Source organism: Solea solea, chromosome 8 (genome assembly GCF_958295425.1).
Source record: "Solea solea chromosome 8, fSolSol10.1, whole genome shotgun sequence".
Lineage (NCBI taxonomy): Eukaryota > Metazoa > Chordata > Actinopteri > Pleuronectiformes > Soleidae > Solea > Solea solea.
In genome coordinates this window covers 29,756,697-29,782,071 of record NC_081141.1, presented here as the reverse complement: position 1 = coordinate 29,782,071, position 25,375 = coordinate 29,756,697, and the positions used below count along the sequence as shown (strand labels likewise).

The 25,375-nt window shown below is 40.1% G+C and overlaps 1 protein-coding gene across 4 annotated transcripts in view; it reads left to right on the top strand.

Annotated features, from left to right (window-relative positions):
* antxr2a (ANTXR cell adhesion molecule 2a) overlaps positions 1–20,017 on the top strand; it is a 46,068-nt gene extending 26,051 nt beyond the window's left edge. The window contains exons 14-18 of one of the 4 annotated variants that reach the window (XM_058636373.1): positions 6,940–6,990; positions 7,736–7,825; positions 8,814–8,981; positions 9,067–9,147; positions 18,424–20,017. In XM_058636373.1, coding sequence (XP_058492356.1) covers positions 6,940–6,990; positions 7,736–7,825; positions 8,814–8,981; positions 9,067–9,147; positions 18,424–18,462 — 429 coding nt within the window. In that variant the 3' untranslated portion in view covers positions 18,463–20,017. Of the gene's footprint in view, positions 1–6,939; positions 6,991–7,735; positions 7,826–8,327; positions 8,641–8,675; positions 8,982–9,066; positions 9,148–18,423 lie in introns of those variants that run through there. The other 3 variants (XR_009241136.1, XR_009241135.1, XR_009241137.1) reach the window with 3 other exon arrangements.
* Positions 20,018–25,375: the final 5,358 nt, after the last annotated feature.

The window sequence follows — 25,375 nt, the reverse complement described above, 5'->3', positions numbered from 1 at the left end:
GATATGTTACAGGTCTAATAGAAGAATAGTGAGAAGTCTCCTTAACGTGGCTGGTCCTTCTAAAACATATAGTTGATCTAATGACAACAAAAAGTCAAGGGATGTTAATGTGGCGCAGATTTTAACATCCCATTAAATCTGAGAGTTGACCCATCAAACGGGAAATCGGACGCAAACGCCAATAGCAGAAGATTAAACACTGGGATTGTGGACGTGTGGAGAGAGATTAACCCGACGAGCCGAGACCGTTCACCAGGTCTACTTTTTCAGCCTTAAAGGAGATCTTTTCTGGGTGGATACGTGTGAAACAAGACCAGTACTATTTCAGATCATGGTCCCGTTTATATGTCACTCCATCTGAATAAGAAGAAGAAGAAGAAGAAGAAGTCAAACATTCTGAATAACCCAATTATTAAAGATAAGTTGAAAGGTGAAATTCAGTTGTATTTGGAGAATAACGATAATGAAGAAGTGACTCCACCTCTCCTCTGGGATGATTAGGGGTCAAATAATAGCCATCTGCTCATATGAGAAGAAAATGAAGCAACAAACACTGAAAGATTTAGACAAATGTAAGATTATAAAACTGAAAAAGGAAATAGATGAAATAAAAAGCTTCTTTTTACAAAGCAACAATACTATGAGAAAAACAAATGGCAACAAATGAAAAAGAGTGCTTCCGAAAATACTATAAAACATTATATTCCCAACGACAACCAGATTGATGCTCTGATAAATCTCCCAAAGATCACTGATGATCCAAATGTAAAATAACAAAAGAAGAAATTCAATTAGCAATCAGGAGAATGAACGGGGGGAAGTCTCCAGGGACAGATGCTTTTCCCACTGAATGGTACAAATCATGCAAAATCAAATCATTCCAACATTATTAAAAACGTTGGAAAACAAAAACATGGAAGGAGGCAATGGTTTCAGTCAGACCTGAGGAATGTGGGAATTATCGTGCTGTAATTCTTCTGAATAATGATTCTAAACTATTCACATCCATATTGTCTAAAAGAATGGAACTCATATTAATACATGAGGACCAGACTGGCTTTGACCCACTGATACTGAGTTTCCATGCAGAGAAAGCATTCGAATCAGTGAGGTGGTCATTTTTATATAAAGTGCTTCCACACAACTAGAAGTGACACATTTACAGCACTTTACAACAAACCAACAGCTAGACTTCAAATCAGTGGAGATCTAACCCATTCATTCATTCTGGAAAGAGGAACGAGACAAGTGTGTCCTCTTTGCCGTGTTTAGAAAACCCATGAGTCAGTGGATCAGGCAGAGATCAGATATAAAGGGGGTAACAATGACTTCAGGGGGGCAAAATCGGGCCCTATTTGCTGACGATTTAAAGTATAAGACACTCAAGTGTTAACATTTCACTCTGACCCTCCATCAAACATTTGGGGGTGTCACTGCCTCCAAACTTCTCCAGATTGTATGATATCAACTACAGGTCTGATCCATAGATGGAATGTTATTCCCTTTTTCAGTTGAAGCTCCCGGATAGAATCAGGATGAATATTCTTCCTTTTTCAGTGTTTGCCAGTCGAAATACCATCTAAGCAGTTCTTAGAATGGGATAAAATGATAGTGAGGTATTTATGGCAAGGGAAAAAGGCCAGAATTCAATTTAAGACGCTGCAATTAAGAAAAGAAAAAGGTGGAATGAGCCTTCTCTGCTTACATCCAGCTGAGGCCTTTAGTCTGCCTGTAGAAGGCACGGTGATAAATCCCAATAACTGCCCTACGATGTGATAACAAATGACAAGTAGAACAGGAAATCCCAGAAGACTCTGTAACAGGCAGCTTTCTGAAGCATCGAAAATGATGAGGTGGTTGCTTTAACTACCTAGTACTCATTTGTCCACAAAGGGACATTTCAGAGTTTTGAAGACCTACCGAAGGATCATGGACAAGTGAGACACTATTTTAACAAAAAAACAAAAAAATGAGCTGTTAGCAAAAGGTGAGTCAGGGCTGATGGAGGTATTTTTATCATCAGGCAACAACATGATCTTTGAGAACATGAAGTTCTCTAATGCCATACAATGATCTAAACCAGAGAACACACAACATGGGAAAAAGAAGGAAAGGTAATGATCACACATCAACAATGATTCTCCACCGGATCAAACACCTGGCAACATTTCTTATTTCACCTATTCAGAAAAGACATCAGGGCAACGGGGACGCTTGTTGGAGACTTTGTGGGTGGAATGAAGCCAAACCACGTTCATATGTTTTGGGACTGTCAGGCAATAAGACCTCACTGGGATCATCTTACACAAACATATGACAAATGTATTTCATGTAAACATGCTGACTGTACTGAACCACCCACCATTGATGAATGGATTATGGATTCATGTTTCCCTCATTGTGGTCCAAATAGACTGAGTACACACGTGGACAAAATTGTTGGTACCCTTCGGTTAATGAAAGAAAAACTCACAATGGTCACTGAAATAACTTGAATCTGACAAAAGTAATAATAAATAAAAATTCTATGAAATTTAACCAATGAAAGTCAGACATTGCTTTTCAACTATGCTTCAATAGAATTATTTAAAAAAATAAACTCATGAAACAGGCCTGGACAAAAATGATGGTACCCCTAGAAAAGACTGAAAATAATGTGACTAAAGGGACATGTTAATTCAAGGTGTGTCCACTAATTAGCATCACAGGTGTCTACAAACTTGTAATCAGTCAGACCTATATATAGGGCTACAGGTAGTCACTGTGCTGGTTGGTGACATGGACCAGAGAAAGCGAGGGAAAGACTTGTTTCAGGAGATTAGAAAGACAATTATAGACAAGCATGTTAAAGGTATAGGCTCTAAGACCATCTCCAAGCAGCTTGATGTTCCTGTGACTACAGTTGCACATATTATTCAGAAATGTAAGATCCATGGGACTGTAGCCAACCTCCCTGGACATGGTCGCAGGAGGAACATTGATGACAAATCAAAGAGACGGATAATACGAATGGTAACAAAGAGCCCAGAAAAACTTCTAAAGAGATTAAAGGTGAACTTCAAGCTCAAGGAACATCAGTGTCAGATCGTACCATCTGTCGTTGTTTGAGCCAAAGTGGACTTAATGGGAGACGACCAAGGAGGACACCATTGTTGACAACAAATCATAAAAAAGCCAGACTGGAATTTGCCAAACTGCATGTTGACAAGCCACAAAGCTTCTAGAAGCATGTCCTATGGACAGATGAGACAAAAATGGAACTTTTTGGCAAGGCACATCAGCTCTATGTTTACAGACAGAAAAATGAAGCATATAAAGAAAAGAACGCTGTCCCTACTGTGAAACATGGAGGAGGCTCTGTTATGTTCTGGGGCTGCTTTGCTGCATCTGGCACAGGGTGTCTCGAATCTGTGCAGGGTACAATGAAATCTCAAGACTATCAGTGGATTCTAGAGAGAAATGTGCTGGCCAGTGTCAGAAAGCTTGGTCTCAGTCGCAGGTCATAGGTCTTACAACAGGACAATGACCCAAAACACCCAAGAATGGCTAAGAGGAAAACACTGGACTATTCTAAAGTGGCCTTCTATGAGCCCTGACCTAAATCCTATTGAGCATCTTTGGAAGGAGCTGAAACATGTTGTCTGGAAAATGCACCCTTCAAACCTGAGACAACTGGAGTGTTTCAATGACAGTTACAGGAGTCGTTTGATTGCAGTGATTGCCTCAAAAGGTTGTGCAACAAAAGATTAAGTTAAGGGTACCATCATTTTTGTCCAGGCCTGTTTCATGAGTTTATTTTTTTAAATAATTCTGTTGAAGCATGGTTGAAAAGCAATGTCTGACTTTCATTGGTTAAATTTAATAGGATTTTTATTTATTATTACTTTTGTCAGATTCAAGTTATTTCTGTGACCATTGTGAGTTTTTCTTTCATTAACCGAAGGGTACCAACAATTTTGTCCACGTGTGTGTGTGAAAGCAATCCGATCTGATTTGGTTTGACTGAACTCGTGCCCTCTTTCTTATGTGATGTCTTGTGCTCGTTCTGTTATTGTTCTCAACGAGATCACAAGTGGTCTGTGGACAAAATCATCAGGACTTTCTCGTCCATCCTTTCCTATGACCTTGAATGACTAAGGTTGTATTTATTGGATGTGATGCAAATCTGCCTTTCTAAATAAAAAGATCATTTTAAAAAAAACAGCCTGGGGTCAAACCTGGGTCCGAACTGTCCAACTGTTGACTCTCCACTGAGCCACCGTGTGACGCCCTCAGTGTTTGTCCTCATTCTAACCTCAACACTTTATTTTCATAAGACGTGTTACATGACGTGCAGTAAGAATTATAATCCTCATAATAATCATATTATAATGATAATAATGATCATTATTATCATTATAATGATAACCATCATCATCATCATCATCATCATCTCGTGTGGTAATATTCAGTCGTTGATCTGTTGCAAACAAACTTCCTGTTTCATATGAAGGAAGTTTTTTTTATTTAAATGTAAACATGTTTTAGGAAGTGGTTTCAGTGCACGACGCGTTCAGGGAAACTCTGTAAAAACCTGCTTCAACCACAAACCGGCAGTTTACTTTCAGTGGGTTTGTGGATGTACACACACACACCCACACTCACAGGAAGAACCTCAAACAGGAAGTCAGAGAGAGACTACTTCCTGTGGATGAGAAGAGACAAATAAACATGACAGCGATGAGGAGGAGGAGGAGGAGGAGGAGGAGGAGGAGTGTGAGTGCTGGACTCACCTGACACACACACACACTTACTTTAATCTCTTTTAAATCCTGCTGCAGATTAAAATACGTACATTATTTTCTATAATCTTGTCAAACAGACTGTTTTCGTCTTTAGTGACAAACGTAAGCGTCCTTGTTTTTCTGAGAGGATTTCAGTCTCATTAAAGGAACATTACACGTTGTTTTTGAAGAGTTCATGAAAGCTGCGTCATGGTCACGTCTTTATCTCACTGTGAGACAGACGTCTGTAAACCACTCACACACACACACACACACAGCTGCTCCTCTGCTGCCTCGTGTGGTCACTTTGTGTCACTGAGGTCAATCTGAACTTTGGATTTCAAACGTGACATGTTTTTGTTTTCATTAAATCACAGATTTAAATCTCAGTTTATTTCCTGATGTTCAGTGAAGACTTCACCTTGTGTCTCAACCATTCACACACACACACACACACACACAGAGGAGGGGGGGGGGGGGGGGGGGCTGCAGATGGTGCACCCCGGCCCTTTTCTACTCACATCTGATAAACCCCCCCCCCCCATCACCTGGCTTTGTGGACCTGCAGGGAGCTGGTCCAGAATGAGATGGAAGCATATTTTGGAAAACCAACAAAGGCATTAAAATGTAAACCCCCTGCAGCATGTCTGGACCACGACGTGTTTGTCTTGGTGGAGGGAGCTGCTGTTGCTTCCATCCAGGGACGCAGCACAAGAGGAGGGCCATGTGTGGCTTGTTAATATTTAAACCCTCAGTCTGCCAGCTACACACACATGCACACACACACACACACGCACACACACACACACACGCACACACACACACACACACACACACACACATGCACGCACACATGCACACACACACACACACGCACACACACACACACACACATGGCCTGGTGCCAGCACAGAGGTCAAACAAGCTGTGGAACCATCATTTTTTCTTTGTTTATCATTTGTTTGGAGAGTAAACTCTGAGAGGCGGAGCTTCCTGAGTTTGAGAGGCTGTTCCTCGCTCTTCATTTTAATAGATAGATATAATAAATAGATAGATAGATAGATATAATAGATAGATATAATAGATAGATAGATATAATAGATCGATATGATAGATAGATAGATAGATATAATAGATAGATAGATATAATAGATAGATAGATATGATAGATAGATATGATAGATAGATATAATAGATAGATATAATAGATAGATATGATAGATAGATATAATAGATAGATAGATATAATAGATAGATATGATAGATAGATAGATAGATATAATAGATAGATAGATATGATAGATAGATATGATAGATAGATAGATAGATATAGATAGATAGATAGATATAATAGATAGATATGATAGATAGATAGATAGATATAATAGATAGATAGATATGATAGATAGATAGATATAATAGATAGATAGATATAATTGATAGATACTGTAGATAGATATAATAGATAGAAAGATAGATAGATAAATATAATTGATAGATAGATAGATATAATAGATAGATGGATATAATAGATCAACAGTGACACAACGTGACCACACGAGGCAGCAGAGGAGCAGCAGTTAAAATCAGGAAAGTTAAAAATGTCCTCTCTGGACTTTGGTGTCGGAGAGTGAGTGGTTTACAGATGTCAGTGTGACAGTGAGATAAAGACGTGATCATGTGACGTAGAGATCGCAGAGTCTCTTTTGTTCATAAATAAACAATCAGAGATGGCAGACTTCACTTCATTCACGCAACAAGCCTCTGTCGCCCTCTGTTGGTCATATTGGCAGAAACACAGACAGACAGACAGACAGACAGATCCACTAAAAACAATACTAATGACACGGCTGAGACTGTGTGTGTGTGTATGTTGGCTCAGTGCCTCCCCCTCCTCCTCCTCCTCCTCCTCCTCCTCCTCTCGTTGGAGTTAATTAACTCCTCAGGACTTTACGATGCCGGTCGTCGTTGAATCTCGTTCAATTAATTAGCCGCTAAACGGGCGTCGTCGCTCTCCCTGTGCACTCCCTCGCTTTCTCCCCCGTCAACAAGTTTGTTTTTCAGCGTTTCTTGATTTTGCACGAGGGAAAATGTGTGTGTGTGTGTGTGTGTGTGTGTGTGTGTGTGTGTGTGTGTGTGAGCGCTGATGCTCTTTTTTTCTCTTCTGTTTATCCAGGTCATCAAAGACCCGCCTCCACCGCTGCCTCCTTCTCGGCCGCCGCCTCCTGTGAGTGTGAACATTCACACATTTACAAAAACACATGAAAGGATTATTGATGTGCGCTAGCTTAGCATTAGGGACACTGAATATACGTGTCTCAGTTCAGGCTCCGGCTAGAAAAAAACAAGCTAGAAGCTAATGTGTGTGTGTGTAGAGGGCGGGGCCAAAACTGAGCAAGGAAGTTAACTTTACTTTACTAAACACAGTTAGCTTAGCATTAGCCCCTGGAGAATATTGACCCTCAGGTTCTGTAGTTAGCTAACTACTGAAGATTAGCTTAGCACTAGCTTCAGCAGAGTTTGCTTTGTATTAACACCAGAAGAGAGGTTAGCTTAGCACTAGCTTCAGAAGAATTAGGCTAGTGTTAACTCAAGGAGAGAGGTTAGCTTAGCACTAGCTTCAGGGGAGCTAGCTCAGTATTTGTCCTTGGATAATTGTTGGCTTAGCATTAGCTACAGGAGGAAAGTCAGCTGTGCAGAGTAATCACAGATGGATCACATGAATAATAAAACTTCACGTTTGTTGTGAAAACATGATTCTGTTGAGTCCTGATGCTAAGCTAAGCTAAACTTTCTTCAGTTAAAAACTTGTGTTCTTTATTTACATCTGAACGTGTTTACTGTTCACAGGAAATGACTCAGTGATGAATGTGACAGAGTGAATCAACAGCACATGTGTGTTTATGACAGTGTGAATAAACAGTCACACACACACACACACACACACGTGTGTTTATCCTCGTCTTCCTCAGGAACCCGAGGCTCTGCCAAAGAGCAAATGGCCAACAGTGGACGCGTCGTACTACGGAGGCCGAGGAGCCGGAGGAATCAAACGGATGGAGGTCAGAGGTCACTTTTCATCGTTCTTACACGAGCGGGGGGGGGGGGGGGGGGGGGGGCGGAGCCTGCAGGAGAGTCCCACCCACTCACGCCAGAGATTTACCTGCTGTGTTTTCAACATGAATCTATAGATTGTATACATGAAACCAAGAAATGTCCACCATCCATTCACTCCACTCCTGTCCCTGTGTCCTCGTCTGTCCACTCATGTCTATCACAGCTCATCCTCGTCTGTCCACTCATGTCTCTGTGTCCTCGTCTGTCCACTCATGTCTCTGTGACAGCTCGTCCTCGTCTGTCCACTCATGTCTCTGTGTCCTCGTCTGTCCACTCATGTCTCTGTGTCCTCGTCTGTCCACTCATGTCTCTGTGTCCTCGTCTGTCCACTCATGTCTCTGTGTCCTCGTCTGTCCAGGTCTGATAGAATCAAGTGTTTGCAGGGATGAAGGATGGAGCGTCGCTGTAAACGTGACACATCCTCCTCGTCCTCCTTCTGTTTCTCAGTTTCTCAACTTCCTGGAGGAAGTTGCAGGGATTTCCCAGAATGCTGCTGCTGATGATGATGCTACTGCTGATGATGATGATGATGATGCTGCTGCTGATGATGATGATGCTACTGCTGATGATGATGCTGCTGCTGCTGTTGATGATGATGCTGCTGCTGCTGCTGCTGCTGCTGCTGCTGCTGCTGCTGCTTGTCTTTCTGTTTACCTGGGTTAAGGTTTGGGCACTCTTCATCTCTGAAGCTCCTGCTCCTGTTTGCGGAGAAGAAGAACAAGACAAGAAGAGCAGGTGTCTGTGTTGTGTGTGTGTTCAGGTGTGTGTTCAGGTGTGTGTTGTGTGTGTGTTCAGGTCTGTGTTGTGTGTGTGTTCAGGTGTGTGTTGTGTGTGTGTTCAGGTCTGTGTTGTGTGTGTGTTCAGGTGTGTGTTGTGTGTGTGTTCAGGTCTGTGTTGTGTGTGTGTTCAGGTGTGTGTTGTGTGTGTGTTCAGGTGCGTTGGGGGGAGAAAGGTTCCACAGAGGAGGGGGCTCGGCTGGAGAAAGCTAAGAACGCTGTGGTGACAGTTCCAGAGGAAACAGATGAACCCATGGTCCAGCGTCCTAGAAATCCAGCTCCAGTTCAGCAGCAGCCCCAACACAAGTGGTACACGCCCATCAAGGTGAGCACTTACCTGCTAGTTACCTGGTTACCTGGTTACCTGCTGGTTATAATACTAATACTAATAAATGTGTGTGTTTGCTCAGGGTCGTCTGGACGCTGTGTGTGCTCTGCTACGACGACAATACCACAGAGTTTCACTCATGAGACCAACGTCTGCAGATCAGGTCAGTGTGTGTGTGTGAGAGAGTACAATCTATATAATGTATAGAATCTATATAATGTAAAGATTCTATATAATGAATAGATTCTATATAATGTACAGATTCTATATAATGTAAAGATTCTATATAATGAATAGATTCTATATAATGTACAGATTCTATATAATGAATAGATTCTATATAATGTATAGATTATATAGAATGAATAGATTCCATATAATGTACAGATTCTATATAATGAATAGATTATATAGAATGTACAGATTCTATATAATGAATAGATTCTATATAATGTATAGAATCCATATAATGAATAGATTCTATATAATGTATAGAATCCATATAATGAATAGATTCTATAGAATGAATAGATTCCATATAATGTAAAGATTCTATATAATGAATAGATTCTATATAATGTACAGATTCTATATAATGAATAGATTCTATATAATGTACAGATTCTATATAATGAATAGATTCTATATAATGTATAGAATCCATATAATGAATAGATTCTATATAATGTACATATTCTATATAATGAATAGATTCTATATAATGTACAGATTCTATATAATGAATAGATTCTATATAATGTACAGATTCTATATAATGAATAGATTCCATATAATGTAAAGATTCTATATAATGAATAGATTCTATATAATGTACAGATTCTATATAATGAATAGATTCTATATAATGTATAGAATCCATATAATGAATAGATTCTATATAATGTACATATTCTATATAATGAATAAATTCTATATAATGTATAGAATCCATATAATGAATAAATTCTATATAATGTATAGAATCCATATAATGAATAGATTCTATATAATGTTTAGAATCCATATAAAGTATAGATTCTATATAATGTATAGAATCCATATAATGAATAGATTCTATATAATGTATAGAATCCACATAATGTATAGATTCTATATAATGTGTAGATTATTATAAATTAGAGTTTTTTTCTGAAGCCTGTTGTGGTTTTAGTTTTCTGTCTAAACTTGACTTGAACAGTGTGAAGTGTCCTCTGGCAGCTTCAGTGTGTGAGGCAGAGGGTGAGGGGGGGGGGGGCAGTGAGTGTGTGATGGTTTACATAGACTCGTACAGGTGTGAGGAAACAGGTTAGTGCAGACATCTGATCAGCTCAGGGAGGTGGGTGTCCACGCCGCTGACCCCTCCCCCTCCCTCCCTCCCTCAGTGCTGCCCCCCCCCCCCCCGCAGCCTGCTGGATTGTCAGCAGACGCAGAGACAGGAAACCACAGTGAAACAGTTTGTCTCTCTTCCTGCCTGAGGGCGTCCAACACCAAAGGTAGAGCGGGGGTGGACACAGCTGCAGCGCCCAACTCGCCCCAGGCACAAATACACACATGTGAGGGAGAGAGGGAGGGAGAGAGAGAGGGAGGGAGGGAGAGATGCCGAGGCACTTCAGAGCCAAGTTAGCACCGTCCACCAGGGACAGCAGGTAGAGGAGGGGGAGGTGGCCTTGTTCTGACTCAGTCTCTGTCTCTGTGTCTGTCTCTGGATGAATGAATGAATGATGCATCAGTGAACGTTAAAAAGCTCCACAGAAATCTCAAAATCAACTATTAATCAATTACTAAATGAATCGCTAACTTTATTATAAGACAAACTAGGTCTGAAACTAATTATTGATTTATTTATGATGATAATAATAATAACAATAATACTAATAATAATAATAATAATGATAACAAAAATAATAATAATAATATGTATGGATTATTTCATCCATTCATAGTAGGGATGAACCCAAATGAAAATTGTGGATCGAAACACAGAAAGAAATAATTTGTTATCTAATTTTAATGTAACATTGTTATGGCTGCGACTGTGACACTCACAGAAACCTGTGTTTACATCAGAGAGAGAAAACTCATTTCACAATAAAAGACTTTAATGAGAAATAAATGACATTCATGTGAAAGCACAGAGCGTGAGATTCTGTGATGAACACATAATTAGAATCAAACTGGAATAAATGAAGCATGGGGGGGGGGGGGGGGGGGCTTAATTAGCTGACATACCAGCAAAATAAAAGATATAAAATAGAATCTTTTTATATCTCTGACGTTAAACAAAGGAGAACTACAAAATAAAACAGGAAACAAGGAAAATTAAACAAAGAACCAAAAAAGTAATATGTATATATATACTGTATATATAAATGTGTGTGTGTGTACATACATGTATATATATATATATGTGTATATATACACATATATATATACATGTATGTATATATATATGTGTATATATACACATATATATATACATGTATGTATATATATATATACATATATACACATATATATGTACATACATGTATATATATATATATGTGTATATATACACATATATATATACATGTATGTATATATATATGTGTATATATACACATATATATACATGTATGTATATATATATATACATATATACACATATATATGTACATACATGTATATATATATACATGTGTATATATACACATGTATATATATATATGCTCTCTACAGGGCTGTGGTAGAAGGACACCAGAAGTTTCTCTGCAGTGTTGTTTTTCCTGGGAACCCTCAGGAAGTAGAGTCTTTTCTGGGCCTTCCTCACCAGCTCTACAGTGTGAAGTCCCCAGGTCAGGCCATCGCTGATGGTAACTCCCAGGAAGCAGAAGTATGAGACCCTCTCCACACAGACCACAGATGTTGTGTCTCTTTTTCCTGAAGTCAAAAACCAGCTCCTTGGTCTTGGTTGTGTTCAGGAGCAGGTTGTTGTCGCGGCACCACGCTGTCAGTCGCTCCACCTCCTCCCTGTAGGCAGACTCATCCTCCCCTGAGATGAGCCCCACTACTGTGGTGTCGTCAGCGAACTTGACGATGGTGTTGCTGTGGTGGGTCGGGGTGTAGAGTGTGTAAAGGAGGGGGCTCAGCACACAGCCCTGTGGTGAGCCAGTGCTGAGGCTGATGGCTGTGGAGAGGTGGGGGCCCACTCTGACCCTCTGGATGCGCTCTGTCAGAAAGTCCTTAATCCAGAGGCAGGTGGAGTGTGGTAGTCCAATGTCCGACAGCTTGGTCACCAGTCTGTGGGGGAGGATGGTGTTAAAAGCAGAGCTAAAGTCTATAAAGAGCATCCGTGCATAGCTCCCCTGATGTTCTAGGTGGGACAGGGCAGCATGGAGTCCTCTGTAGGCAAACTGGTGTGTGTTGAACAAGGGGGGGGATGAAGGTCATGATGTGCTTCCCGATGAGCTTCTCCAAGCACTACATTACCACGGGAGTGGATGTGTTTCTCAACTGTAACAGTGTCTGTGCAGTGTTTAATGTAGCTCAGCACACTGTCACTGAACACCTCCAGGTCTGGCCCGTTTTGTTGACTAGGGATCTGGCGTTGGTGAGCAAAGCACTAGGAAGCGGTGCTTTAACAGGCTGCCTCCGTAGCTTCGCTAGCACGCCGGCCCTGCAGCCTCGCTTTTGCTTCCTCTCCCTTAATTTTTTTTTTTTTTTTTAATTTTAGATACTTTATTAATCCCCTTAGGGAAATTACTCTCAGTCTCAGACTGACTGATATTCTCTGCATTTGACCCATCCTAGAATTAGGAGCAGTGGGCTGCTGCAATGAGTAGCGCCCGGGGAGCATTGGGAGTTGGGTACCTTGCTCAGGGGTACCCCAGCCCTTTTTTGGCCGGGTGGGGATTTGAACCAGCGACCTTCCGGTTACAAGTCAAGTTCCCTTTCCACTTGGCCGTCTCCGTCGCCTGCCCGTGGGGGTGATGATCCGTGGGGAGCCGGGACTCCACGTTATGTCTGCAGGGATGTCGTGGAAACGGAGAAACTCTGTTGTAACGCTTCTCTCGTTGCTATAACCCATCCTAAGAAGTTCAGGCCAGTTGTAGATGTTGTTCGCCCAGCTCAATGTAGACGTCAAGGTAAACAAAACTAACACACACTTCCATACAAAGCACCGAGCCGCTGTGTCCATGCGCGCCGCCGTCTTCCTCACTCCTATACATGTATATATATACATACACATACACATGTGTATATATGTATGTGGATGAGTTTGTATAGGATATATATATATATATATATAGATATGTGTATGTATATATATATATATATATATATATATATGTATATCTATATATATATATAGATATAATAAAAGAACACCAAACATCTGGAGAAGCAGAGATCAAAGAAGACCAGTGATGAAGATGATGGTGACAATTGTTGAAGTTGATTGGTTGGTTGGTTGATTGATTGATTGAGGTTGGTTAAAGTTGGTTGATTGTATTTGGACTTTGTGAGTATCTCACAGGACGAGTAACCCTTCAATAGACCGTTCTTATTTGGATGCTTTTTCATTGGTTGCTGTTGTATCTAGCTGGACTCGTCTGGTTAGTTAATGATAAGTTGTTATCGTTGCTGGACTCGTCTGGTTAGTTAATGATAAGTTGTTATTGTTGCTGGACTCGTCTGGTTAGTTAATGATAAGTTGTTATTGTTGCTGGACTCGTCTGGTTAGTTAATGATAAGTTGTTATTGTTGCTGGACTCGTCTGGTTAGTTAATGATAAGTTGTTATTGTTGCTGGTTAGACTGAGTTTTTAGAGTTTAGGGTTTAAGAGAGGTCTGCTGTGAATGAACCCCGAGCCTCATTAGTCCTCATTAGTCCTCATTAGTCCTCTCAGTGGACGACCTTGTTAGTCTTAACAAGTAGCAGCTGACCCCCCCATTCACCCACTGACCCCTCCCACCACACACACACATAGAAGTGACAGCTTTAACTACGACCTGCTCTCTCTTGTTAACCAGATTAGTTGTTTAGTTGTACATGAACAGAGGAAAAGTAGGACAGATGAGTGACACACACACACACACACACACGTGTTATTCTACAGATGTTTTGATGAAATATTCATATAAATATAATCCTTTCATCTGCTGTTACTAATATTTAAATGAAGATAAAAACATCTATAATGTGTTTCGACAGATGTTTGATTATTGGCTCCTTAAAGAGAATAAAGCCATACAATCAGTTAATGTGATAATAAATGACATTAAAGCTTAAACACATAAACATTCATACAACTGCTGATTTAAATCTAAACAAATGACAGGAATTATAATGAATTATTGTATTAAAGCAAAAAACACAGTGATTTTTATTTGTTCTTTAAAGCTAATGTTTGTAGATTAAAACATGTTTGTGTTCAAAGGTAAAACAATAATAAACAGATATTTTAATATTATAATTTAATATTTATTCTCTTACATTTTATTGTTGTGTTTCAAGAAAAGAAAAACTCTTTCTTCACACACAGACACACACACACACACACACACACAGAGACAGACAGACACACACACGCAGACAGACACACACACACAAACGCAGACACACACACATACACAGAGACAGACAGACACACACACAGACAGACACACACGCAGACAGACAGACACACATGCAGACAGACAGACACACACACACACAAACGCAGACATACACACAGACATACACACAGACACACACACACACACAGACAGACACACACACATACACACACACACAGACACACACACACACGTCTTCCTCTCCATTAGCTGATGTGTGTTGTTGTGTTTGGGTGGTCGACTCGGGGCTGGTACCTGCACCTCCTCCCCCTCCCCCTCCCCCTCCCCCTCCCCCTCCCCCTGATACGATGTGAACTGATGTCGTCTTTTATTTCCCAGAATGCCTCAGACTGGTCAGAGCACAGTTTTTTTCACATATTAAAATCAAAGTGTTCAACGAGAGCTTTAATTACATGAGATTATTGTTAACGTCAGCGCTGTGTGTGTGTGTGTGTGTGTGTGTGTATGATGTGGTGAATGTGGTGAATATGTTCACAGTGAATATTTAATTCAGCCGCTCATGTTGTGTTTACATGAATGTAATGTGTAGTGAAGGTTGTTCACATGAAGCCGCCGCTGTCACATGATCACGTTTATGAATAAACATGTAAATATGACAATGATGAGGTTGTGTTTGGTTAAACACCTTCACTCGTTCATTTCACTGATTCATAAAAACGTGTTGCTGTTGTTGTCATGTGTCACAGGTCACTGTAACGATGTTGTGATTCTTATGTAAATGAATGTAAAGTGTGACTCAGTCAGTTCAATAATAACAATAATAATAATTATAATATATTATAGTCTAAATGAGCGGACCGGCCTTTAATGTAAAAATACAACAAAATAAAATGATATGAGCGTCATTAAAACTGCTCTTTTCTAACTATAATAATAAATGTTTTTATTATATAATGAGAATGTGCAACTTTATTAGCAGCGTCCTCGTAATGACGACACTGAGCGCAGCGGTTAGTGACCGAGGCGAGTGTCCTGACAGACAGACAGACCTACTGACAGACAGACCTACTGACAGACAGACCTACTGACAGACAGACAGACAGACGTGGCGGAGAGAATCCTGTAATTCTCTAAGATAAAACGTTCAGAATTGACCCACGGACCAGTACCGGTCCGCAGCCCGGAGGTTGGGGACCACTGGTGTAGAACACAGCAATCCTCTCTCCCTCGGCTGTCCTCTGTTCTCTCAGCTGTACTCTCGGCTGTTCTCTGTTCTCTCAGCTGTTCTCTCGGCTGTTCTCTGTTGTCTCGGCTGTTCTCTCAGCTGTTCTCTCGGCTGTTCTCTGTTCTCTCAGCTGTTCTCTTAGCTGTTCACTGTTCTCGTAGCTGTTCTCCGTTGTCTCGGCTGTTCTCTGTTCTCTCAGCTGTTCTCTGTTCTCTCGGCTGTTCTCTCAGCTGTTCTCTCAGCTGTTCTCTGTTCTCTCAGCTGTTCTCTGTTCTCTCGGCTGTTCTCTGTTCTCTCAGCTGTTCTCTGTTCTCTCAGCTGTTCTCTGTTCTCTCGACTGTTCTCCAGTGTTTTCATTACTCACCAACACACACTCTGTTGTGCTCCGTTGCTTCCTCACATTGAGTGGAGGAGGTGGTAACCGTGTGAGCAGGTCTGTGAAGGTTCCTCTGTCTCTGTGATAAAGAATGAAGCCTCTGATGACATGTGACGTTTTCACCAGAGATGATGTAACTGCTGCTAATGAAGCTGCAGAGACACCGACGTGCGCGTGTGTGTGTGTGTGTGCGTGCGTGCGTGTGTGTGTGTGTGTGTGTGCGCGTGTGTGCGTGCGTGTGTGTGTGTGTGTGCGCAGCGTTGCCTTCAGAGTCTGAGTCAGTTGGACAGATCGAGTGCGTGAGACTTTACTGTACTCACACTAATAACTCCACTATCTACTGTGTGTGTGTGATAAGTAAAGTGAGTGTCATGTTTTGCGTCCGCGTCTCCACCGCGTTCCCTCCTCGTTAGTTTACTGCGTCTTAAATAAGTTGAGTGTGACATTTAAACATTTAAAGATGATTCATGAGCATGTGAGTGTAAATAATCTCAGCTCTAACACAGGTGTTGACTTCTGATGACACTGAGTTTGTGCTCCAATGTGTGGGCGGAGTCAAACAGCAGGTTCTGGTCCCTGTGGGTGTTCACAGCCCAGCCTCAGAAGGTCCAGGTATTGACTTTGACCTCACGGGTGAATTTGATGTTCTTGTCTCTGTTGTGGACGTGTTCCGTAAAGTGGTCCGGGTCCAGGTCCAGGTCCGGGTCCGGGTCCGGGTCCGGGTCCGGGTCCGGGTCCAGGTGCATGTAGAGGAGATGTGGTGTGTTGAGTTTGATCAGAGTGTGTTTGTTAGTTTAACTAATCCTCTGATTAACTAAGCTACTGTTAAAGTGACAGAAGAAGAAGAAAAGTCTGCTGTGATGATCAAATCTTTCAAATCCTCAAGATTATCTCTGCAAAAGAAGCATCTTTCAGCTGGATTATAACTCCAAATCCTCCACGTGTTTGTGCACTTTAGTCCAGATGGAAGATAAAACCACCGCCATTCTTCTGCTGCTGCTGCTTCTTCTTCTTCTTCTTCTTCTTCTTCTGAAAGTACAACCAATGATTTAAACATGAAACATTTATTTTATTTTATAAAATTAAACATAAAACGTTATCACAGAGGTTTGTTTCGCTTCAAACGCAGTTCTTTTTTGCTGACTCGACCGTTTTTCACGTCATTTCCTGAAAAATTGAAGTGAAGTGTGTGTGTGTGTGTGTGTTCTTGTGTCTTTGTGAGGACATTTTGTTTGATCAGAATCAGCTTTATTGACCAAGTATGTGAACACATACAAGGAATGTGACTCTGGTTTTATCAGCACACGTAAAACATGAAGAGAACGTTACAGACATTTAACTGCAAAGAACAATCATTTAAAAGGAAATGGAGAAATAAGGTCCGCTCTATTTTTAAACATATACATATATACAGTATATATATGTGTGTGTGTGTGTGTGTGTGTGTTTATCAGGTATATCAAAGGTCAGGGTTAAAGGTCAAGGTTAGGCACTTAGTTGTGATGGTTAGGGTTAGGGAAGGTCCTCACTGTGAATGCTACACAAACGTGTGTGTGTGGACATTCTCTGTGTCAGAGCGCCCTCTTGGTGTCAGTGTGTTGTTCAACATGCAGCTGCACACACACACAATCTGTTCATTTATCCATTTAATAAGTATTATTTATTATTATTATTTGATTATTATTGTTGTTGTTTTTTGTTAAATTCATAATTTTACTTATTTGTTATTTTTGACTATTGTTTCACTTTAATCTGATTGATTTCTGATTCATCAGATTTATTAACTTATCGATTTATTGATTTGTTTCATTTCTGAAATTGATCTCAATATGTTTTCATTGATGATTTTCTTCCTTTAAATTTGTCCAAATCATACGTTTAATAAAGGATGTTAAACTTTACTCAGAAAGAATATTTCAATTATAATTTATAATAATATTTAAATATGAAGCATTTTTAATTTAATTCAAATATGATATGAAATGATGGAAATAATAATAATAAAAATAACAATAATACTTATAATAATAACAATAATAATAATAACAATCAGAAAAACAACAATAATAATTATAACAATATTACAAATAATTATAATAATAACAATAATAAAATATAATAACAATAATAAAATAATAATTATGATAACAACAACAATAATAATTATAATAATGACAATAATAAAATATAATAATAGTAATAACAATAATAATTATAATAATAACAATAATAATAACAATAATACACATAATAATAATAACAATTCTGTGTGTTTTTCAGGGTCGATGCATGAACTTCGAGCGTGTTCAGCGTCAGTAGAAGAAGAAGAAGAAGAAGAAAAACAACAACAGGAGCTGGTTTTTTATTTGAATCTTTCTTTTTTATTTTCTTCACTCTGCTTCAGCCTTAAATTATTTTACACTTTTACGTTAAATCTAAAAACGACTTTCATTGTAAACGAGCTGAAAACAAACAAACATGGCGTCTCGGTCGTCGTGGAAAAAAAGAATTTCTAAAAGAAGACGAAAACAAGATGGCGGCGGTGGGCGGGGCTGTTGGCCTTTGGCGCGTCAGTGAGTCACAAGTCAAAGCTCCTCTCGGCGACGTCTCCTCGTGAATCCTGTCCAACTTCACTCGTCGTCCTGCGGCGGCGCCGAGACCGCGACTGTCGCTTTAACGCACGCATGACCAACTGTGGACACGCCCCCAGGTCCTCAGCACGTCCACGCCTCTCCCTGGACTTCTGTGAAGACACCTCTTCCTGTTCTGTCTCTCTTTCTTTCAGGAAGACAAAATTATTAGAGCGTGTTTGAACCGCGGGACAGTCTCCTCCCCCTCCTCCTCGCCATCATCGCCGCCATCACCACCGCGGCGGCGTCTGTGGCTCAGTTTGAGGGATTGATGCCTTTAAGACCTTGACATGGTGTTTGAGTTCAGTCTGTTCAGCAGGGCGTAGCACGCACACACACACACACACACACACACACACACACACACACACACACAGGCCGCCATTGCCGCCGTCTCCACCGCGTCTCACGACTCACAGAAATCAAAGTTTAATTAAAATAATTAAAGTGAACAGAAGCGGCCGCCTGTGACACACACAACTGCACGACAACACACACAACAACTGCGCGACAACACACACACAACTCATTTAATCCCAAATCACTCATTTATCGTTTTCTTTGTCGAGCGCGAGGTCACAACGTTACCGACACACACAGTGTGTGTGTGTGTGTGTGTGTGTGTGCTGGAATAATCCAGTCACTTCAGATTGTGTACTTCACCCACAGATTACAGATTGGAGTGGAAACCTGCCAAAGCGCGGCGGCGGCGGCGTTGACGTGCAGTCGTATAGACAATGACCGGTGGCGGGGTCAGTGGCGTGTCTGTGTGTGGGCGGGGACACGTCGTCATGTGACACTAAAAATAAGTTCAACAACCATCAAGTTTGAGAGGAGGAGGGGGCGGGGCTTAGGGATCATTGTTATTATTGTTCCTTTGTTTCCTGTGTGTGTGTGTGTGTGTGTGTGTCTGCAATCGACTCGTCAGCCTGTTTGAAGACGTTAAACAACACGAGACGCCATCTTTGTCACATGACTCATGATAATAATAATTATGATTATTGTAATAAAATCATTAGATTTTGTTTTTAAAAAGATTTAAAATTCAAAAACTTTCTTTTCTGTCATTTTGTTTCTTTTCTTTTCTACTTTAAATAAATTCATGTTTTCATGCTCGCTGATCACATGATGATCTTCACTGTTGAATGTATAGAAATTCACTCTGCACCTTTAACTTCAGGTCACATGATCACACGCACGCGCGTGTGTGTGTGTTTCTAAAAATCTAATTATAAAAATGTTTTCAAGACTTTTTTTTCCACTGTTTTTATTTTACATGAGCGGCAACAACAGTGTGTGTGTGTGTGTGTGTGTGTGTGTGTGCGTGCGTGCGTGCGTGCGTGTGTGTGGACACGCTGAAGGCCATCTTTAATTGGGTCCGTACAGATTTATATCAGCCTCGACAGGGAACATGATTATTTGGCGTGTGTGTGTGTCTGTGAGAGTGCGTGTGTGTGTGTGTGTGTGTGCGTCTGTGAGAGTGGACAGTGTGCAGCGTCTCCTACTGTGAGGACAGTGACCAGAGGCATCACACACACACACACAGGTTCAATAAAGGGTTAATAATGAGTTCTTTATGTTAGAAACACTTGACGAATCATCGGTTACATGTAGATAAAAAACGTGTGTGTGTGTGTGTGTGTGTGTGTGTGTGTGTGAGTGCAGGTTTGCATAGATAATCATTTATTGATCTGAAGTTCTTTGATGAATGATGATATATGAAGAGTGGTGTGTGTTGTAAAGGCCAAACAGGAACAGTAAAAACGTCTTCCTCTCCAGAACAATATCATTTCCCTACAGTTGCACATGCAATCAACCACTTTTCCTCTACATTCAATACATGTTGGGACACATCAGGAATATCACATATATAGATCTATTGAGGTCTACTGGCGTCACGTGAATCCACATTAACCATTTGAACTGGATCAATGTGAGGCGCATGTCATTCCACGCTTTAGGTTTACTGTATGACATCATCACATTATAAATACTGTCATACTACTAAATATATACATACATACATACATCATACTGCTGCTGTTGTTTTAACTCCTGCTCACCAATCAATTAAATGGCCACTTTTGGTTTTGTTACATAAACATCAAGTAACGTAGCATTAACATCACCAGGCTAAGAAACGTGCTACATAAAGTGCCAGTCATTTGTGTCCACGTGTCTCATGTTGGACTCTTATGTCCCTCCATGTCCCTGCTCTTCATGGCTTCTTAAGGAACACATTCACTTCTGCAGATGCTTTGAATACATGTGTGTAAGACACTATATGTGTATAAGTCACCAGAAGCTTAGCAGGAGAAGCCACTCCATGTCTGATGTTCATCTTTCTCAGCTCCTCACAGATAAGGTCAAACCCCTTCCTCTGCTGGAGCAGCCCTGTGGCCATTCTGAATAGAAACAAACTTGTTGATTGTTGTATGGAATGTCCTTTCTGTCCCTCGCAGCCTGGAGGACCGTCTGCTTGTCTTTGTAATTGAGAAAACGCATTATCAGCGATGTAATGTCCCTCTTCGGTCCAATCCTGTGCGCTCTTTCCAATATGAATGGCGACAGCGGTGTCTCATCCCCTCCCAGCGCCTCTCGTATCCAACACTCTAAGAACGCGCATACACTGGCTCCCTCGGCTCCTTCTGGCATATTCACGAGTCTTAAGTTGTTCAGACGAGACATGGTCTCCAGGTCCAAAAGTTTCTTCTCCATATCCTTGTTTTCCTTTTGCAAAATGCACAAAAGTACCTCGTCCTGAGTGCCAGATATACGATGTTCCGCCTGTGAGACGCACTCATTGCAGTCGCCCAGCTCTTTTTTCAGGTCTCGTACTGTTATGTAAGTTATTGTAAGTCTGCTAAATGACATGTAACGTAATGTTATGTTAAGTTATTGTAAGTCTGCTAAATGACATGTAACGTAATGTTATGTTAAGTTATTGTAAGTCTGCTAAATGACATGTAACGTAATGTTATGTTAAGTTATTGTAAGTCTGCTAAACGACATGTAACGTTATGTTATGTTAAGTTATTGTAAGTCTGCTAAACGACATGTAACGTAATGTTATGTTAAGTTATTGTAAGTCTGCTAAACGACATGTAACGTTATGTTATGTTAAGTTATTGTAAGTCTGCTAAATGACATGTAACGTTATGTTATGTTAAGTTATTGTAAGTCTGCTAAACGACATGTAACGTAATGTTATGTTAAGTTATTGTAAGTCTGCTAAACGACATGTAACGTTATGTTATGTTAAGTTATTGTAAGTCTGCTAAATGACATGTAACGTTATGTTATGTTAAGTTATTGTAAGTCTGCTAAATGACATGTAACGTTATGTTATGTTAAGTTATTGTAAGTCTGCTAAACGACATGTAACGTTATGTTATGTTAAGTTATTGTAAGTCTGCTAAATGACATGTAACGTTATGTTATGTTAAGTTATTGTAAGTCTGCTAAACGACATGTAACGTTATGTTATGTTAAGTTATTGTAAGTCTGCTAAACGACATGTAACGTTATGTTATGTTAAGTTATTGTAAGTCTGCTAAACGACATGTAACGTTATGTTATGTTAAGTTATTGTAAGTCTGCTAAACGACATGTAACGTAATGTTATGTTAAGTTATTGTAAGTCTGCTAAACGACATGTAACGTAATGTTATGTTAAGTTATTGTAAGTCTGCTAAACGACATGTAACGTTATGTTATGTTAAGTTATTGTAAGTCTGCTAAATGACATGTAACGTTATGTTATGTTAAGTTATTGTAAGTCTGCTAAATGACATGTAACGTTATGTTATGTTAAGTTATTGTAAGTCTGCTAAACGACATGTAACGTTATGTTATGTTAAGTTATTGTAAGTCTGCTAAACGACATGTAACGTTATGTCATGTTAAGTTATTGTAAGTCTGCTAAATGACATGTAACGTTATGTCATGTTAAGTTATTGTAAGTCTGCTAAATGACATGTAACGTTATGTTATGTTAAGTTATTGTAAGTCTGCTAAATGACATGTAACGTTATGTTATGTTAAGTTATTGTAAGTCTGCTAAATGACATGTAACGTTATGTTGGGTTAGGGTTAGGGTTATGAGTCACTTTATTCTATATCATTTATGAGTTCAATAAGTGATTTAAATACATTTAAACCAACTGCCAAATACTGAGCTGTTCTATACATCCACAAACAAACTCACTGCCAAATAGTGAGCTGTTACTAATCAGATTCTGCTTCCACAAAAACACGTCCAATCAAACACACACACGCACTAAAAGTGCTGCCAGCAAGGTAACTCCACCCCCTAGTGCCACAGCCCCACCCCACGAGGGCGGGCCCAGAGGAGCAGCGAATCAGAGCGCGTCAGTCAGAGCAGATGATTGTGTCAGTGTTTTATCATGAACAGCGACACCTTCAGGCCACACAGGTGAACTCCACCTTCACCCTTGCAGCGTTTTCACCAAACATCATTATTTCATCACGTGGGAGTGTGTGTGTGTGTGTGCGTGTGTATGTGTGTGGTTTATAAAGTCAGTCTCACAGTGAGATAAAGACGTGATCATGTGACACAGATGATATTACACGTCTTTTGGTTAAAATCATCATATTTTCACTGATGTTCTTTGTCTTGGTTCACGTGTGTGTGTGTGTGTGTGTTACATATATAATCACATGTAAACACACACACACACACACACTATAATCTGCTGTAGCGTGACCAAACTTCACAAACTCACACTGAGGATCAACATCACTGTCACAGCACGGCTGTTCTTTTAAAGCCAAATGAAAATCTGTTGATTTATTATGGAGATTAACTGCTGACACACACACACACACACTCTGCTGATCCTATTTCACTGTGTTTTAATGCTAATGCTGCAAAACATATATGAAACAAGATGAGATTAAAATCTGCAACACAAGTCTTTTTTCTGTCCGTGTGACACACACACACACACGTCTTTAATCTACAATTCATATTTACATGAAAGTCTGAATGATGAATTATTAATAAATCATTTAACCTCAGTTTGTGTAAACTAATAAAATAAAAGTGAAATAAATGACGAGGATTAACTTTTGTTACATTAATGAACATCGTAAACCTTTACTCAGATTAATTAAGGTTTGAATTCATAGAATATTCAAGTGTTTATAAAGCTAATGAACAAGTGCTGAATCACCACTTATGAAAACATGAATTATTTTTAGTTAAAGCTTAAAACAGCATGAAGTGATGAATGTGATGTTTGTGTTAATGTTTCTGTTTAAAGATAAATACAAACCCATGCAGCAAAGTATTAGTATTTAATAATAAATGAAAACATTTACACAAACATAATGAACACACTAGTACTGCAAGCGGTTCTGAACGGGTTTGAGGGCTCGCGAGTGTCCTAGCGCCCACGTCGTCGCGTGCACATCATATCCCGTTCATTCACCGCTTGTGGTACTAGTTATTTTCAGTCCTACTTATTTTCAGTCCTACTTATTTTCAGTCCTACTTATTTTCAGTACTAGTTATTTTCAGTCCTAATTATTTTCAGTCCTACTTATTTTCAGTACTAGTTATTTTCAGTACTAGTTATTTTCAGTACTAGTTATTTTCAGTCCTAGTTATTTTCAGTGGCGACCCTGCATAAAGTTAGAGGGCACCTCCTGTTTAAAATGGCCGACTTCCTTTTGGGTCAAAGGAGCGTCCATAAACGTGTTCAGGGAAGGTCCGGTCCCTTGACTCACATATCAAGTTTCGTGAAGATCGGTCAATGTTAGACTTTACTTCCTGTTTCGGGCGTTCTACTTCCTGTGGGGAGGTAATCTTTCACAGACATGTTCAGGACGGGTCTGAGGTCTCACATATCAAGTTTCAGGTGGACACAACAATGTGGTGGACCCTGTTAGAGCTGCGTAAAAAACTGTAAGTGAAATTCTGTCTGCTGTCACCACGGGGCGCTGTTTTTAAAATTTAATATTTTCATATAGACGTCTTCAGGGTCGGACTATCATCAATCCTCGCAGGTTTGGTTCAGATCGGAACAGGATTGGCAAAGTTGTAACTGTTTTTAGTACTTTCTGCCACCACCAGGAGGTGGTGCTGTAAAAATGTACCATTTTCAGCAACATAGTCGTCTTCAGCAACTAACCATCATCAATCATAGGAAGTTTGGTTGGGATCAGACCTTCCATCGCGAGGTTATAAGAGTTTTGTTGTCACACAATTATTGCCAACTTTGGCGCCCCCTATCTCGTACGCCATGCGACATTTTAAGAAACTTTCAGAAACTTAAGCTCGTCAACTTGTTCTCAGTGACCTCACCAAGTTTGAAGGTGATCGCCCAAAAGCTCTAGGAGAAATGTGGTGAAATACCAAATGTCATATTGTGTGCCATCACCAGGGGGCACTGCTGTGGAAAGTGAATATTTTCATATAGACGTCTTCAGGGCCGGACTATTATCAATCCTAGCAGGTTTGGTTCAGATCGGACCAGGATTCGCGAAGTTGTGAAAGTTTGTTTTTTTGACGCAAAAATACGACTTTGCATTGTTGCCATGGCAACAGCGTTAAACAATGTGCCATCATATTCAGCGCG